The 19,007-nt window shown below is 33.9% G+C and overlaps 1 protein-coding gene across 1 annotated transcript; it reads right to left on the minus strand.

Annotated features, from left to right (window-relative positions):
* Positions 1-419: 419 nt before the first annotated feature.
* Positions 420-7,215, minus strand: LOC129880207 (protein IQ-DOMAIN 31-like). Its single transcript, XM_055954144.1, has 8 exons — positions 7,092-7,215; positions 6,873-6,917; positions 5,518-5,639; positions 4,703-4,984; positions 3,285-3,485; positions 2,696-2,776; positions 1,369-2,359; positions 420-805 (listed from the first exon to the last, which is right to left on the minus strand). The coding sequence occupies exons 3-8, from the start codon at positions 5,590-5,592 to the stop codon at positions 774-776; spliced, it is 1,662 nt and encodes a 553-aa protein (XP_055810119.1). The 5' UTR covers positions 5,593-5,639; positions 6,873-6,917; positions 7,092-7,215; the 3' UTR covers positions 420-773.
* Between the last annotated feature and the right edge of the window lie 11,792 nt (positions 7,216-19,007).

The raw sequence follows: 19,007 nt of genomic DNA on the forward strand, positions 1-19,007 counted from the left end.
GGGTGGGGGATAAGGTGGGACACAGGGAGAGAGGGAGTATTTAACATGTCCAAACAAGATATCACAATCAAAAAAAATTAAAAATAATATTTTTATATTAACAACGCATCACGCAGGTACATATGCTAGTATATATATATATTAACATTTAGATTATGTTAAATAATACTTCGTAACCTTATAATTAGTCTACTATCATAAGTTAAACTCCTTTAAAGATTTTTATGTAGTAATAAAACCTTCTAAATCACCAAAAGTTTTATAAGGCTGTGTTTGAGTGTCCAATTTACTCTTGTCTAATTTCACATAAACGCAATTGTTCATCCTAGGGGGAAAATTAGCACATAAAGAACCAACTTGTTGATCTTTAGGGGACATAAAAAACAAACAAACAGGGGACATATGTCTACGTACCAAAATCTCAAACAAGTGAGGCAAGCTCAAGTAGTCGAGCTCCTTCACCATTAATCGATAGGTTAAGCATTCACGTCATAATGAAGGGTAACCGAAAACACTATAGCTCGTCTGTATTAGTGTTTTTGCATACTCAAACATTTCAAAACACACATTCTATATCAACCAACCCTGCCTAAAGCCTTGCAATATTTCCCAAGCAAAAATGAAAAGACAACAAAAGGCACACCACCTATATTTTATAACTAAGATTTCTTTCTAACATCAAAAGTAGGAATATGGACATAATGAAGATTTTGTTCTGTCAGTGATCGATCCCCGGGTACTAATTACCTGCTACATCTGAGATTCTTGTAGAGTTACCGCTTCCATTCTGCTCGAGTCATCTTATCTGAAATAGTAAAGGCAAAATTAAACGCGTAACATCAAGTAGAAGCATTGCAATTGGGCTTGCAATGATATGCATTAATCTCTTGATAGAACCTAGGACCAAATGTTTTTGATCTAGCAATTTTTCTATTGTTTGAAATTAATGCACGAGTTCTATTCTGTTTGAAATTCAGCAGACTCATGAACGATGGATCTTATTTGTTAGTTATAGTGCCCATACTCCACAGAGACAACTCCCTCTGTTTCAATTTGTAACGAAAGACCAGGCCAGAAAAAGGCTATCTTTCCTTTTTAGTATGTTTCAAAAAGGACTCTTTCCTAAGTTGGCAACTCCTTAATTTCAACATCTCACATGGCATGTTTAAGACTATAAGATTAAAGGGCATTTGGTATATTATACATATATTTAGTTTAAGACCACAAGATTCACAAAGTTTCTTTACTTTGTTAAACTCAATGTCTGTAACTCTAATCAAACTAAGACAAACATATTGAAACAGAGGGAGTAATTAATAGAGAATTCAACCTTTATCGAAGAGAATTAGTTGGCAATTAAATACTCACCAGTACCATCCCTTGAAGATGATAAAGATCTATCGATCTTGATTCCTTCTTTTGCACTAGCTTGGACCAGCCTGTGTACCCGTGGTGATGGCGATGAACTCAGCTTTCCATTCATAGGGGACGGCAAAGAATGGCGTCTGGTTACGGCATTCTTCTCAGCTACATCTTGCCCAAACCTTGGTGAGGCTTGCTCTTTCAGCTTAGCCTTAGCAGACTTGGTTGGAGCCATGTAGCTGGGCACCTTTCTTGTCGTTGGTGTACTTGCATCGACATCATGCTTTGTAGGTAAAGAAACTCTTCTGTTAACCTTGTTGCTCTCATTTCCTTCATTATTATCATGGTTAGTACAAGAATCCTCATTTGCAACAGGAGTATCATCCTCTCTGTTATCAGTGATCGATTTCTGATCCACAGCATCAGTAGTTGATTTGTGATGAGTACCAGATACAGAAAGGATATCCAAATGAGTGATAGTATCATCCACCGCTAGGGTTTCTTGAGGTGGGGCCACATAAGTAGGATTATCAACTATCCCTTCTGAATTTTTCAATGGTTCATCAGATGTCATGCTTGATGATTTGTCATGACTTTGCCTTTTTCGCTCAGTATCAACCTCAGACTGAACTGGTTTTTCCAATATAGGGCTGGATATTTTCTTTAAACTATGTTTTACCATCTTAATCTCACTTCCTGGATTCTGAAGAACAGGGTTTACCAAATGACTTGATTTCTTCTTTTCTGACCCCGAAGAAGTGGAATGATTTGAACAGTTCTGCATTTTTCTAGAATGTACTTTCTTTCCATTGTGCTTTGACTTAGCCATTTCTGCTTCAACATTTTGATGCTTTCTTCTCGAAAGTGTTTCCGGTTTAGATCGTGGTTGCCAAATCCGTGATATAGTCCAACGGACTAGCCATTCCTGACTAGAATTTGGTTCCTCTGGACCATAATGGAGGTGTAGAGGCATTACAGTAGGTGATGAAGCAAGTAGCTGAAATATATCATACGAAAATATTGTTCAATCAATGGATCAATCAACTATAGTAACAATAAATACGTAAAAACGAGAAAAGTTGGTTCTTTCGAATTTGAATGAGAATTCTTTTGCACTTAATGCTTCAAAACCTAAAAAAAAAAATAGCAGTAAGGGGAGTTTTCATGTCTGGTTCATGTATGCAAAACTTCAATATCTGGGTAGAACTGCTTTTGGTTATTTAGGGATAACCACTTGTTCTATGGGCATATTCTTCCCTCTAGGTCCAAACAATGCAGGAACAGTATGGAAAAAAAAAACGTAAGAAAAAATGGTGAGAAGTCAACTGTGTACCTTTGTAGTAAATTCATTCTTGGATAGCTCCCTTGCTAGTTTGGATGCATTAGTTCTCTGATTATCCAATTGTTTAGCATCCTAATGATGAAAGGTATCATAAGAAACTATAAACCATTGACTAAGTCACAGCATAACAGTCACAAAATGGTACATTGAACGCTGTTGGCAGCATATAATCTAAGAGACTTGGATTCCTAGACGTTGTAATTTCAACTCACAATAAGCCTTGATAACATTACCTTAATTTGGCAGTGTTGGCTCATCCTTCACCATGTCGCGAGGGATCAAACCCCACTTATGTAATATCCCCTTTCCATCCCCCCTCCCCCTAGATAGTACTTCCTTTGTCCTAATTTATGCGACACACCTTCCTTTTACGTCAGTCTCAAAAAGAATGGCATATTTCTATATTTAGTAACAATTTAATTCTGAACTTCCCATTTCACCCTTGATGAAATGATTTATAAGCTGCAGAAATTTCTCAGGCTCGTTTAGACACGAATCTCAAAAGTCTTTCTTTCAAACATTTTCACATAATTGGGACATAGGGAGTAATAAATTTTATAAAGTCAATTTCGTAGATTACCTGTTGTCCAAGTCCTTGTTTGGATATCACTTCACAGCCAATACTGGAATGTCTAATAATCTGGCCACGGACATGTGCTTGAAGCTTGACAATGCCATGTATACAGTATAATGTAGTAACAGCCTGCCGTCTGACCAGATGGCCACGTACTGCAGCTTGTAGCCTTATGGTGCTCTTGAGCCTAAGAAATGCTCGGCGAGCCTTCAGAGAGACCATATTGCCATTAGTACAGGTTAAATGTTCAAGTTAAATTAGAATTTAGCCAATTGCCATAGAAATCAAGTCCTTCGTAACACTCAAATCATTTGCAAAACCAAAGGAAATGCATGGACAGAGAAAAGGTTAAGCTATCAGTCACTTAAAGTCTAAAATGCATCTCATCCGAAAAGCACTATTCAGAGCCAATTCATTGAACATAATGAAGAAAACCATTAAGACCTTCTAGGGGTTGCAAGAAAACAAGTGTTACCGGAGATTCAAAGTGACTTTGGAGCCACTGTTGAACCCATTTTGTTGGTAGTATAAGTGCTTGTTGATGATAGTCATTTTCCAAGATTCATGACTCAGAAGAGATCGTTTTCTAGCAATTCCAATGTAGCATAACTTTCCTTCTAAGGAAGTTGTTTACATCTTTACAATATAGTCTTGAATTATTGTCCCCCACCCCGCTCCCCGCAAACAAGACAAGGATTAGGGAACTAAATCAAATTCACGAATAGCACACAAACATAAATATTTAGTCTCCTTATATTATATGATATCCATGGAAACAATTATGGCTGCCAAGATGCATTAGAAAATAAGTATGAGAGGGACAGAAAATTTCCCATAATAAATGTGTGCCAAGCAGGATCTAGCAACAATCCGGTAAACTACTAGGGGCTCATGTAGCCCATGCTGGATTAATCGTATTCTGCTGCGGACCAACAATCCAGCAAAAGGGCTGAAAAGCTCCTCTCCTTAGAGTCAAGTGGTGGCATTCTGCACCCTTGTGCAAAAGAATAGTTTATATATAAACCCTGCTAGACAAACATGGACAATTGCATGTCTTGATTCGGTTAAACTATGAGAAAACTAGCACATGCTACAACTTCCAGTCACTTAACATCAAACACTTGTCTCGAACCATTTTAACAGAAAATCAAAACCTATTCATACATGTTGCTGAAAGAACAATGTAAATGAAATCAGCACGCACATTCATTAACCACAAGAAACGAGCATAGTAGAGTTAAAAGCTGTGAAACTAACTCGCTGCCACAATATTGAAATGGAAGGAGAAAGACATCAAAATGTAGAAGACAAAGCTTGCCGGAAAAAAACAAACATAATTCAGTATCGTAATTGTAATAAAGAGCACAGAAAAAAACCAAAAATATTATAAGACACCGGTAAATCTATATGGGTAGAGTAATTACCAGATAACCCCTAAAAATAGCTTGTGTCTTTGTAGCAGCTTGCTCAAGCCTCATTTTCTCAGTATCCTCGGGTAAGGTAAGACATGTATTTTGTTCATCTCCATCTCTCTCCATAGAAGAGAGAACCACCTCATCAGTGACCCCTCCTTTCTCAAAGTTTGAGTCTACTTTTATTCCACCAGCATTACCAACAACTGGTTCAGATATCAATGGCAAATGGACAGACGAACCGGACAATGCCGCGTTGGTGGAAATTACAGATGCTTTCTCATTTGAAGATTTCTTTAAAGAAAGAAACAGAGAGTACAATAACTTATTAGAAATAATATGAAAAAAATAAAACCCACATGGGAAAGAGGGATAAGCTGCATGAACAAATAATGCTTGTGGAAAATTGTTCTCAAAGAAACATATCCTTTACAAGTTGTCCTGTTCAAGTTTATTCATGAATGTTACTCACCAAATTAATTAGAGAGCTCACCTAATGGCTTGCCTCAAAAGAATGTCCACTTCCCCAAAAAGTACTACCATGGGTTATGCCATGCAAAGTTTCTAAGGGCAATAATTTTTATTTTTATGTTTATTGCTTTGGATAGGATGAGGTAAATTCTAATGGCAACAATTTTACATTTCTCAGGCAAAAAGTTAGCTAGTAACTTGTGGATACTTTCGCACTAACAAACTAGTTTTCAACTCTTGACAATTCAAAAGGATATATGGATAAATCCACTTTACTATAAAGCAAGCAGATATAAGCAAAAGGCAGAACCAGAGGGATAATTCAATTCGAAACAAAATTGAATCATATCTCCTACCTTTGATGAGCCAGATTTGGAAGACTTTTTCCCTGGCAGCAATGACCTGAGCCACTTTGCAGGAGACTTTCCCATTATAATAAGTTTGACGCCCACAATGTAAGAACCTTGTGATAATAAACCTGGAAGGTTCAAAAGAACTGTATATCAGGTAAGCACATGCAAATTTGCAGCAGTAAGAAGCCATTGATGTAATATAATATTTAAGAGTTATTTTTCCATAACCAGAGCACAACAGTGATTCTGTGTATATAAAAATGAAGTAGCAGAGGTACGCCTAAGGGGTAGTGGCTCTGGCTCATTAGGTGCCTCGGCATCTCGTGAAAACAGAACATTACACTTCCCTTCCCCAAAGAAGAGTTTGTGAGCTGCCAGTCAAATAAGAGATGATTCTGCCGGAAGCATCTATCAATTTCTGGAGGGCTTCCGCATTTCGCTCCAATCAGATTATATTAAGATACACACAAGGTCTAAGCTTCGTCTGCTGTTCATACTCAAGAATCAAGATCCTTCTAGCTAGTTGAAAAATTATCATTCAAATAAAAAACCTATTTCCAGCATTCACAAAAAACATACTTCCATATTCCCTTTGTTACTTCATTAATATATCTCTTCAATTCAGCTGATAATGTAAAGTCTATGATTATCTTATACTCCCTTCGTTTCAAAATAAGTGGTGTTTTTACCTTTTCATTTTATTTTCAAAACAAGTGTTGTTTTACGTAATCAAGAAGAATCAATTTCTCTTCTTCCAAAATTACCCTTGTTTTGATACATGGAGTTTTACACCATTAAAGAGACACTTTTTTCTTCAAGGCATTTAATTAAAGGTAAGATAGTAAAACACTACTTATTTTTTTACGAGTAAGTAGTTTTCTTAAGGACCGTGACCCAGCTAAAAACACCACTTGTTTTGAAACAGAGGGACTATATTCCTAAAATTTAGCAAGTGTAGCCATATATGAAGAAATGCAATGCCCTTCAGTAAAAAAAAAAACTACCACCAAAGCATTCCCGCTATATCTTTCAGTCTATCCAATTTCCAATTAAATCAGAGCCCCAAATGCAACAGTATGGAAACAGTTAGGTCGACACAGATTAACCCTTGCATATATAAGAAAACAAGCATTACTGGTGAGGGAATCTTGGTAGCTCAGTTGGTTGGCTACCTGAAACTCCCACCTCATTGTTGAGGGTTCGATTCCCCCCTTATAATCCCCTCCCCCAAACCCAAATTTTGAAAGAAGTTAAAAAAAAAAAAAACATTACTAGTAACATCTAACATCAAAATGCAGTCAGCTCAAGAATCAAACATTATAAAGGAAAATCTCAAGTACATTGGATCTACAACTTACCTCAACAGAGAAAAGATTGTAACTTTAACAAAAACCCTTCTTTATCTGCAACAAATAAAAATAAATTTAGCAAAAAGAAGTGCAGAAATGAAAAAGGATCAAGAAAACAGTGCATAAAACCAAAAAAAAAAAACAGCTAAAGAATCCAACTTTATTTACTGAAAGATCTGAAAAAAGAGTTAATAGATAAGTATGAAGTTATGAAGAGAGAAGATTCACCATTTTTTCATCTCCAAAAAGGAAGAGTTAGAGAGCCAAACGGCACTTCACAACAAGCAGGGTAAAGTTTTTTTTTTTTTTTGAAAACATCTGGAAAATTGGTACTGCCACTGTAGTCTCTGTGTATTTTATTTTTTTTTGTTTGCTTCAGTTTTCAAGATATTTGAAATTATCCAAAATGCCAAAAAAGTAAATATTGTTGTGGGCTCTATGGCATTGGGCTCAGCTAGGAGTTCTCTTTAGGGAAATTTTGTTAATGGACCTTCGAGCAAACGCATGGCATGTATTTATTATCGGGATTAGGGTGTACATGGATTGAGTTGATTTGAATTTTTTATAAATTAAATTAAATTATTTGTGTTGGGTTATTAAATCTATAAACCAAATCAAATCAATAAATGATAATTATGCTTCAAACTTAGTTGTTTATGAAATTTCTATAGTATTATTTATTACCTAATAGCTAATTATGATGATATTGTTGATTTTTCAAAATATAGCAATATTTTTTTTTTCAGTCGTGCATACAAATATACAACTAGCCAACGTTGTATATACATATAGTAAAAATTTGCTATAAAAATATAGCTTGTGTAATAATTTAAAATTATTACTAAAATGGATAAATTAGTGGACTTAAGACGTTATAATTTATAGAGAAAGGACATAAAGTGACAACTGTTTTGGAGGTGTATTTTTACTTCTTCACGCGTTTATCAAACATGAAAACAAAGTTGAGGCACGTGGAGTAGTAAAAAGAATATTGAAAACTAATGTTTTATTTGAAAACAAAGTTAGAAGTTTTTTGAATGATAACTCGAAGTGTTCATTGAGTCAAAATTTCTTATTCAAAATAATTCAATTATTTCTTATTACGTCAACTTTGTTTTCAAATAAAACATTAGTTTTCAATAATCCTTGATGGGTCAAAAGTGGTTATTTATTGTGATTTGAAATGGTTTAATGGGGTAATAGAACCCCCGCAAACCTTAGGTGTCTTTTTGAAAATTCAAAACAACTTAATTTAGCAAATTCTTTCACCATATTTTTTCAACTCCCCCTCTTTCTTCTCTTTCTTTCTTTTTTTTGCTCAAAATCAAAGGTGTCCAATATATGCTTATATCTACATTTAATATGTGATGAACGTTGAAATAAGTATGTATTCAAATGAATACATTTGATCAAGTATACGTTTAATCAAGGATACATTTGCATTATAATGTAGACATTATTTATATTTTGTTTGTATATATTATTAGTAGACATAAGTATATTTTTGCATCTATTGATGTGTACAGATATATTAAAATATTTTGATACATAATCAGATTTGTATACATACTTTCAACTGCGTATACATAATATCTATGTGTATACATTCAATTTAAAGACGTACACATAGATTGTTATAGAGTTTTGTCTCAATGTATACAAATATATTCATGTTTCACATTAAAGAAGAATCAAACTTTTATTCGACTTGAATACCGAAGTCGGTTTACATGTGTTTAAATCGAGGTTATAGGTGAAAAAATTTCAAATTAAAATAATTATCCATACTCATAATTGACTATTTTCAAACTCATCGTCGTCTCAGTTCACCATTTCCTCCAGGAATTTCATAATGTCATTGCAATCTTCATCACTTTGTATATATTTTCTCTTTTGAGAATAGATTTATGGGTAGAGAAAATTTAGAACAAAAATCACGAAATCTTACAATTTTTGGGAGAAGAAAACGCTGCAAAATTATAATAGAAAACATGAAAAATTGTTAAAAAAAAAAATAAAAAACATTGCATCCAACTACAAGATAAAGAATGTAGAAATCCTCAACTTTTTAAAAATAGCGCAGACAATCAATATAAAAAAAGATTTGATGTGATTTGAGTTACTTATTATGAAGAGTTACTGTTGTGATTGATCTCTAATGAAAATATTTTTGAGAAAAAGATAGAAATCTAAAATTTTGAAAGAAGGAGAAAAAAAAAAAGCTGAAAAATAATGTGAATATTTTTTTATATAAAATAACATTTGCCCTATTTTTGTGCAAATAGTTTGGGTTATAATGGCAAATATGGTTGACAAATTATAAGGAGAAAAAAAGAAGAAGTAAACGTGGTAGGAAATAGAGAGAAAAAAGAATTTGTTTTCAAGAAAAAGAAATGTGGCTATTTAATGCCAAATAACTATTAAAAAATCTTTTTTTGCTAAAATATTTAAAATGGGCTATTTATTGCCATTAAGTCCATATATTGTCATGCTATTCCAATTTTTTTACGTAAAATGGTTATTCGGCCCATGTTATTGCACGTGAAGTGCATTTTGATGCCTTCTTTTCTTCTTCTCTTCCTTCTTTTTCTTCCCTATTTGGTCTTTTTTCAGCTATTAATGGTTGATTTCCTTCTTCTTCCTTCCTTCCTTCTTTCTTTTTCTTCTTCTTCCATGTTCAAAGCTTGTTCAAACCTCGACTTTAAATATTGACATATCGCAAACATAAATCATTTTTAGTGCATGATATATCAAAAGACTCAAAGCATTGAGAGGATCTCATATATAAATTTTTGGACTGTTGAAAGAGATTTGAGTTGATTGGAATTGGGGAAAAAAAGGTATGCAATGTAACTTTATTGTTTAAACACTGTATATAGATAAATATATACATTTTTAATACATAGTTATACATCATTTATACACAATTATATATTATTTATACAATATTAGTATGTTTTTTTGTCAAACTTATGAAGATTAAAAGTTATCCAAGTTGAGGGAGCAGATCGTCAATCTTCATAGTTTTTGGGTACAGCTTGGATAACTTTTAATGAAATTGAATACGGGGAAAAAAGTTGCTTTATTCTAATAAGAAAAACAGAAAGGAATTTACACTTTTTTTTGATATTTATTCGATTTATATATGGCTTTTTTAACTTGTATGTCCTAAAAAAAGCTAATGTTGTTTTATTCCTTCTTGGATCATTATGACCAAGACGTATGAAATAAATAAATTATTATTCAATCACAACTTGAATATGATTTCCAAAAATTATTAAGAATATGTCATACATCTAAGAGATTCGTTATCTATTTCAAAATTGAAATTGTATGAGAATGTAAATATTACTTATGTAATTTAAGGAATTAATCAGGTGCTAATATGTTCAGCTAAGCGAATTTTTTATTCTTTAATTATAATCATTTAAGTTGATTTAACGTAAGTTCTCCTTCATCATTAACAAAAAGTTTCGGATTTGAATCTTAGGTATAAAATCGACAAAGTATGATTTTCTGATGCGAATTCAGATTAATCGAATTCCAAAATAAATACCGTGCATCAAATGAGAAATCCAAAACGCTGATTCAAGACTATTTCGATCTTGAATCAATCCCCTAGCTCTTCTTTAGCCGAAGAAAGACTTGGTTCTATCAAAAAGCTATCACCTTTTACATCGTTTTGCATGAATTATCTAATCAAATTTTCTTTTTTCTATTATAAAATACTGACAATCATTTAATTTCAATTTTCAATGATTCCCTTTTGCTTCCTTGATCCGCAATGTGTTTTTTTTAAAACTTTAATTAAGCTTGTCTTTTTGTTTTTATCCAGTTGAGAAGTAGCATTTTGACTTGTAAGAAACAGCTAATACTAATTTTATTCTTCTTGTGATCGTAATAACCAAATAATATAGGAACAAATAAACAATCCATAGTTCAACTAACCAAAGATTCCCATGATTTATTTACAATAAACAATATACATACATATGCAAAAGTGACTTAACTAAGTTACTAGCTAATATAAACAAATATTTTCTCTAATCGAAGGAATCTATGGGTGATTAGAGATAAATACTAACAAAATTAGTAACACCTCCTAATTTACTAATCTTCCTTCAATTATCGTAAAATCTAGAAATAGCTACGTTTTAGTTCTTATAATTGAAAATAATGCTATCACAAAATTTCCAATTTTACGTATGACGATTTCATGTCCTCACCATCATACATCTCAATCAATTCAGCGAAAATAACAAATCGTTCTCAAGTCCAACTTTTTATGTTTTGGAAAATAAGTAATTAATGTTGAAGACAAAATAGGAAAAAAATAAATATCTTTTCTTAATATATCAAAAGTGAAAAATCTATTTTTAGAATAGTTGACAGTGAACAAAGGGAATGTAGACATTCAAATTTTGTGAAACTCTAACAAGGCGAGTCCTATTTCAGTTATGATTCTTGAAGACTATTCTAAATCCTATAAAACGGTAATATAAATATATTTCCTTAAAGAAACATCTCAAATACATATAGATGCATTAAAAGAATATCAACCTATTCTTCGTTCTCAGCTTTCTGAGTAGATTCAACCATATTAAAATATTTCTAATTTTTTTATATTTTATTTGTAATTTAATTTAATTTTTCATATATTAAAATTTATTGCAAATAGAAGATATATATAAAGTATAAATAGGAAACATATGAAAAGCTATAATCATATTAAAATACTAAAGTGAAGAAAAACAACAACAAAAAAAATAGATGTAGATGCATTAAAAGAATGGCAATACTACAGTGAGTACAGTACTTGTTTTTTGTTTTTTGTTTTGTTGTTGGAGATAATATATATATTCCGTCTTAATTATTCAACAAAAAGAAAATTGTTATTTTGCTAAAATGCCATAAACAAGATGAGATGATTAGGTAGGACTAAAACGTCAAACTACACCGACACAAATACCCAAACATCCAATATTTAACGTGACTTATCTTTTCTTTTTTTAATTTAAAAAAAGTTTCTAAAGTCACATTGGATTTTATTTTACTTTTTTCTTTACAAAAATTAGAATCTAATTGATAACTCTTACTTGCTGGCGGTGTTTTAAAAGGCGTGAGTATTAAATAAGATATTTAATCTAAGAAAAATAGTGATTTTGCATAGGAATGAAGAATTTTCGGGAAAAAAAAAGTTCTGCAAGACTCTGATAAGTATGGAATTGTCTGATTCCTTCCAATCCTGTGACATTATTAGTAATGAAATCTGCTAATTGATTTCCTTCTATCAGAGTGTATTTGACCCTAGCTTTGAGCTGGGGATTGGCTGAGACGGGAAGCTTGGGCCCTCGAGAATTCGCGTACCATCATAGGAGAGCCTTTCTTGATGGTAACTATCTTGTACGGTTCGGGGGTAATCGGCGTACTCCGATTAGTAGAGGGGAATCTTTAGCCTTTGGGAATACCACCTTGAACTAATTTAGGCGGTATTCAGGCCGGTATAGGATTCAAGAACAGGTCCAGAATTCGAGTCAAATCGACCTACCCTCTCTCATTTACTTGAAAATTAGTATAAAAATTGCTAATTCGAATCGGATAGCTCCCTCCAGTCGTCAATTACAAACTTCGGTACTAAGCTCACTGCTCCGGGTAAAGAAAAACTTTTTTTGGAGGAAAATTCTGAATCTTTATAAATTGAAGGTTCTCTTTTTCGTACGAAAAACACAATAAATTATAATTATAATTTTTAAAGGAATTTTATTTATGGGAGAATTTTTCTCACAATCGATTTCATACTTTTTGATATTAGCTTTCACAATAGGTAGGTAAGGTCACTTATAAGTGTGTCGAAGATAGCTTTTTTGGTAGGACTGTTTAAAATTTTATTATATATTTTTAAAATATTTTTTTAATTTATATATATAATATTATTTTTTATACACAATATTATTTTTCGATAAAAAATGCTTAATTGACCATCATTAGAGTAATATAGATATACCACTGAATTACTTAACCAAATTATACTAAATATTCTACTTATTTAATATATTTTTCTTTGTTACGTAATTATCATTACCAAATTTGTAATTATTTGACCTAATTACGTCGACCCCAACATTCTTCCTATACGAATTTGCATTTTATAAGACATTATTGATATGTGATGGAATGGATGAAAATTTTATCATATTTTATGATTAATAAGTATTTAATTATTTTTCGAACGTGGAATTACTATATGACCAGGTGATTACGAAATTATTCATTATGAAGATATGATTTTTGGAATTGAAGTTTATTATCAAATGATTATTTAGTTTTGTCCTTTGTCGTATTTTTCCTAAATTTAATGATTAAAAAACAATTTTTTGTGGTGTCCCATAAATATCCTAATGGACTACAGTTGTGTTCCTTCCTTTATCTTTCAAGAGATTTGATTTGATTATTATTTTTTTTGAATTTTCATGGGTTGTTCGACCATTATATCGAAGCTAGATTAAATTCGAATTCATAAAAAAAATTGATTTAAATTTCGCAATATTTTTTATGAAAGGGGTTAAGGGTTCTCTTACTTAGGTTATAGAGTGGGTGCCCGCACGATCCAGTGGGTTGGATCGTGACATATAAACATTTATGACTTGTTTTAGACTATAAATTTTAAAATTCTTTCTTTCTTTCTTAATTCTTAAACTTCATGTCAAGTCAAATAACATTATATAAATTGAGACGGAAGGAGTTATTCAGAACATTATAATTTCAGTCCTTGCTAACTATAAGACTCCCAACTTAAATATAACTTCAAGTATAGACAAACTTGAAAGAAGGGACATAAAAATTAAAATTTTCATGAACTTTAGGGACAAAACTTTTTATGAATTCGAATTTAATTGACTGAATCCCCTCCCTCCGGATGCATTGGTTGGGTGAGGGAGTTCTATGCTATACTCCCCACAGTACGCTAGGACGACACTAACCCCACCATTCGCATCAAAAGGATGGACGTCCCACTGAGTTCTCATTTCATCAATGTTGTCTTAGAGGTCCCTAATGTCTCCAATGTTGACTATAAGGCTAAATTGAGGAAGATGAATTTGGAGTGGCTACGGGACACTCTAGTGGCCCCAGAGTACCGGAACAGGGTGTATTGGCCCATCATAGAGTATATTACTAGCACAGAGTGGTCAGACAAGGCCAAGAGGTGGCTACACTTGGTGGCCAGGAGGATCTGCCCATCAGGCAACCGCACCGACGTGACCTTTCCGCGAGCTCTTGTGGTGGCCTGTACTATTCAGGGGATAATCCTGAATGTGGGGGCTCAAATTGAATCAGAGTGGAAGATGTTCTACCGTGGAAATAAGAAGGCATTCTTTTTGCCAGGCCTGATCCGCTATGTACAAAGTGGCCGGGGTGCTACTCCTGGACTCTGATGAGGTACTCACCATAAATCCCTTTTTTCATTCCTTGCTTATCAGGCGGCCTCCTCTCAGGGATAAAAGAAGCGGAGGACTGACGGGGCTGAGAGCAGCCAGGCAGCAGCAACAGAGGGAAAAGACGAGGATGAGGATGATGCTTCTCCCATTCAGTCACAGCCATCAGTCGACCCTCGCTTAGAGGAGGATTTAACTGCGGTTCGAAGGCGTCTAGGAAGACACTATGCCTAGACCCCTACTCAGTGCCACCAGCTACTGTTATGAAGGTGGATATGCTTCGTCGTCAACTACAGTGGGAGAAGAAGAAGAGCATAGAAAGAAACTGCCTCATGATGAAGATGTGGAAGAAGAGTAAGGTCATCTTCTCATGTGTTTCTCCCCAGAGGGAGCTTCCTACCCAGGAGCCTGGGGACTTTTGTGAGTTCAACTTCTTAAATGAGGCCTGAGCTGGAGAGTACCCTCCTGAGAGGCTAGATTCGGATGAAAACACCTCCTCCTTCCCGTTAAACTTTATTATTTGATTGGTTTGCCCCGTTTGGGCAACAAGCAAACCATTTACCGCTTTCCTTACTGATTTCCTCTATTTTTATAAGCTCCATATGCTTTTTAATGACTTCACATCACCGTACATATAAATATTATCATTTTTATGGCTATTCAGTTTTTGTTAGGCACTATATTGACCCTAGAGTTAGCCAATTATGCTTAGGAGATCATTGCAAAAGCAGAGGAAAACAGGGGACCTCTTTCTAAGGTTTCTGTCTCGCGAAATCCCGCTCTGGCTGGATAACTCCTGCTTTGGCTGGATAACTCCCGCTCTGGCAAAATATTCTCGCTGGTGCGGGAATCGCTAAAATAGTAGCCTCAGTGACTTTCTTTGGTGCATTTTTCTTGGTCCATATACCCCTTAGGACTTTCAGAGTTAAACTTAACCCATTTGACTCCTTTTTCACAAGAATATTAACGTGGACTGTCCCAGAGTCAAACCCAACACATAGGAGATTACCTCTCCCCATTATCTTAGCACAACGACTAGGCACACCACCAGGTCCATCCATTACCCCTATTAGACCACTGATACCAAGATAAATAAAGCACAATTTAGTACAACTTTCAACATCAAGATCTTATTAACTTAAGCTAAAAGTTCAACCCATCATAACAGATAGACACAATTTAACAATACACTGTTTTAACCTAATTATGAAATATGTTAAGAAAATCTTTATAACTATCCTTACGCTAATGTAAACCGATAGCGCCTTTTCTCACCGGGTTCCCAACCAAATTTCAACGGTCCTGAAATCTGAATTTCTCTACAGTCCCAACTTGTTCTTTTCCTTTACCAATTTTATCAATGGTAAGTCCATGCACCATTTACATGCCGCATTCCCTCACATGAGTATATCATTTACCACATCAGAACCCATTCCTTAAAAGACTAATGCACATAATCCAATTATGACTCTTTTCTGACATCCAGCTCACAAAATTACTAGCAAACATATATCACATAATTTCAACACGCAGGCAAGGGTATTTTACATATCAAATCAGTAATTACTATACACATCATCATAAATTCGGCTACATAACTCAAGCAAGTTCAAAACTACTAATTAAGTCCGCTTTATGAATGATCATTAATTGATCATCTACGCATTCTTTCCGCCTCTAAGGCAAGATACTAATTGGAACCTTCTTGGTTCCAATTTTCTTTACTTGTGTCCCTTCACCCGTGACAACAGCATTTAGCTTACTTCGCTGATATACTAATTGAAATTCAAAGATACTAATTAGACTCAACCCATATCATAAGTGATAGACTACACGAATAAGAGAGAAAGAATGAAACTACTTTCTAAAATACTCTATAGTTTTCCGAAGATTAGATGTGGACGTCAACACACCAATCCACAAGAGACTATTCCATATTAGCTCTTGTACTAGGAGACCGATAACCTGGGATCTGATACCAAACTATCACGATCCAATACACCGGACCATGCGGGCACCCACTCTATGATTTAAGTAGGAGAACCCTTAACCCCTTTCATAAAAAGAATTGCAGAATTTAAATCAAAACTTGAGTAATTTAAACCAGATGTTCTAAAGTAAGCTATACTAAATCTAGCTCATACAATTTATACAAAACCCCCAAGGATGCTAGTCTAAACAGGTACAAGAACTTCTAAAAATACAAGTATAAATAAAGGAACAATGACCCAGTTTCCACCATAAGGAAGGAAAAATAAAAGCTGCTAGAGGATTGCCTTCGTATTCACCAAACCAGACTATGCCAAGTGGCATAGCAAAAATAGTATTAGTACAAACAACACGTACTGGTAGGCATCATCATTCAATTTGATACCCACTGCGTAGTATATGAACAGAAAAATAAGAGAGATCATAATAATTGAACTTTATAAACTGTCCATCCCAATCAAATAAGTACACTCCTACACTCCTTACTCTCACCCCTAAGGTCTTCACCACTCTACTCTCTAGAGTTCCACTAACCACTCTAGTTACAACATAAAATCTGTGGGTTATGAACCCACCATACTACTGTCCATTCACTCTAACATTCTCAACCTGACAACCTTAACTGCCTGATGATTTCACCCCGTCACCACTGGTCTTATTACAATTGTCTCACAACATAGGGGCCTAGCCATCTCATAATCACACTTTCTAACTAAATCCGATTTTAGATAACCACTACTACCACCATATTTACTCGTGGAAACTTTAATGTTAACACTTTCGGTCAATAAGCAACCTCTACCTCTAAGCCTATGAATATAAACTACTTCATATAACACATATGTCACCTTAAGGCCTAATACGACCTATCCTCTTACCAACAAATAAGTTTATTCATGCTCACAATTCTTTATAACTAATAACTGAAGGTTTTCTTTATAGGTCCTTAATTCATGACTCATTTACTACTAACCTTATTATTACATGTAAATACAGATACCATTAGGTCCTCTCATGGAACCATCCACAACACATACTTAGCCCTCTCAGGTGACCCAATCTAGTTATATTTGTGTCAAAATGTGACACCCGATCCAAGTATGTGTTGAAATATGACATCCGATTTAAGTATGTGTCGGAATATAACACCCGATTCAAATATGTGTCAGAACGTGACACCGAATCCAATTTATGCAACCAACCATAAACTATCAACACTGGATCACATTATATCACCAAGAACAAGTTCATCACAAAATAAGCCAGCGAGGGATCATTTGCATAAGGTCTAACATGTTTCCCCTAATCATGCACACCTATGCATATCATAAGTAACTCAAACAAGTACATAAGACATTTCCGGGAAACAAGCCCACGCCTACACTACCAAACCTTTAAGGTTTATCATCAATAACTACTAGTGTTATATTCCTGTACACAATACTATGCCCGTGATAAATTAACCGTCTATATGCAATAGTATTCCAATCAATAAACTTCTCAATTCATTAACACAACCAAATTTCTGCCTATGACCCATAACCCACAGCTTAGTTATATAATTTCTCATTAAATTTTCTTTTATACTACACAATAGGTATAGATTTACTACTCAGAAAAGAGAAACTCATCCTACCTGAGCGCCAAACAACTGTGGAGAGATATTGCGGCTGAAATCCTTGGCTCCAGATGTTCTACGGGCAAGACCGGACTGAATTCCACCGGTTGAAAGCCTTCTAATGCTGAGATCCCCCCTGTCCTTCCCAAGTCAAGAGCAGCCTTTTGGAGAGTTTTTGCAGTAACTCTCACCTCCAACTTACACTTGGAAGAAGTGGAGAAAATAAGAAAATCGCAACTTAAGTTGTGTCCCACGTCTTTCTGCTCTGGCGGCCACATTCCCGCTTTGGTGGCGTCGCTAAGGTGGGACCATCCAGCTCTGGCGGGATGGTGGAACCCAGTTGAGTTTACTTTCCTTGTGATTTCTTCAACTCTAAATTAACGACAAGTCGAGTCGTTACATTATGTAGTTATAAATCATCTTAAATAAAATAAGTATTTTAAAATTAAATTATTATTAAATAAAAAATATATCTATTAAAAAAAACTGAATAGAAAACTAAAAATTTTCCTAAGGAAAAATTGTAAATACATGTACATGGTCAAAATATGGTTTAGTATTAGTACCTCACATTCCTTATAAGTTAAAAATTAAACTCACTAAGCCATCATTATTGTCATTTTCATCAATTCTTATATTATTTTATATGCACTCTAGCTGTGATTTTGCATTAAAATATGGTTTAGTATTAGTACCTCACATTCCTTATAAGTTAAAAATTAAATTCACTAAGCCATCATAATTGTCATTTTCATCAATTCTTATATTATTTTATATGCACTCTAGCTGTGATTTTGTATAAACATGCTTATTATTGTGTTAAATTCTTAAATGTTAATCCAAATTTCAATATAAATCAACTAGTATAATATGTAGGGTATGATGAATTTTCTCTCTATTCAACTCATGTTCTCGACAATTGCAAAATTCATCGCGATTTAATTAAGTATTAATTGTCAACCTAACGTAATAATAATTTCGAGTTTGAAACTAAATTAAAGAATTTTTAAAAGGAGCATTTATTCAAGCTTCAATTAAATCCACATTTAATTCTGTCATTAAAAGGAATATTTTCATATCATAATGATGTGTTTAGGCAAAGAG

The sequence above is a fragment of the Solanum dulcamara genome, chromosome 2, assembly GCF_947179165.1.
Source record: "Solanum dulcamara chromosome 2, daSolDulc1.2, whole genome shotgun sequence".
Taxonomy (NCBI): domain Eukaryota; kingdom Viridiplantae; phylum Streptophyta; class Magnoliopsida; order Solanales; family Solanaceae; genus Solanum; species Solanum dulcamara.

Bases quoted from the DNA above. Each gene is read 5' to 3' on its own strand.
- LOC129880207 (XM_055954144.1), bottom strand. From the start codon at position 5,592: ATGGGAAAGTCTCCTGCAAAGTGGCTCAGGTCATTGCTGCCAGGGAAA. The intron at 4,985-5,517 runs GTAGGAGATATG...CTTTCTTTAAAG, and splicing joins CCAAATCTGGCTCATCAAAG to AAATCTTCAAATGAGAAAGC. The intron at 2,360-2,695 runs GTACACAGTTGA...GATATATTTCAG, and splicing joins AGAATGAATTTACTACAAAG to CTACTTGCTTCATCACCTAC.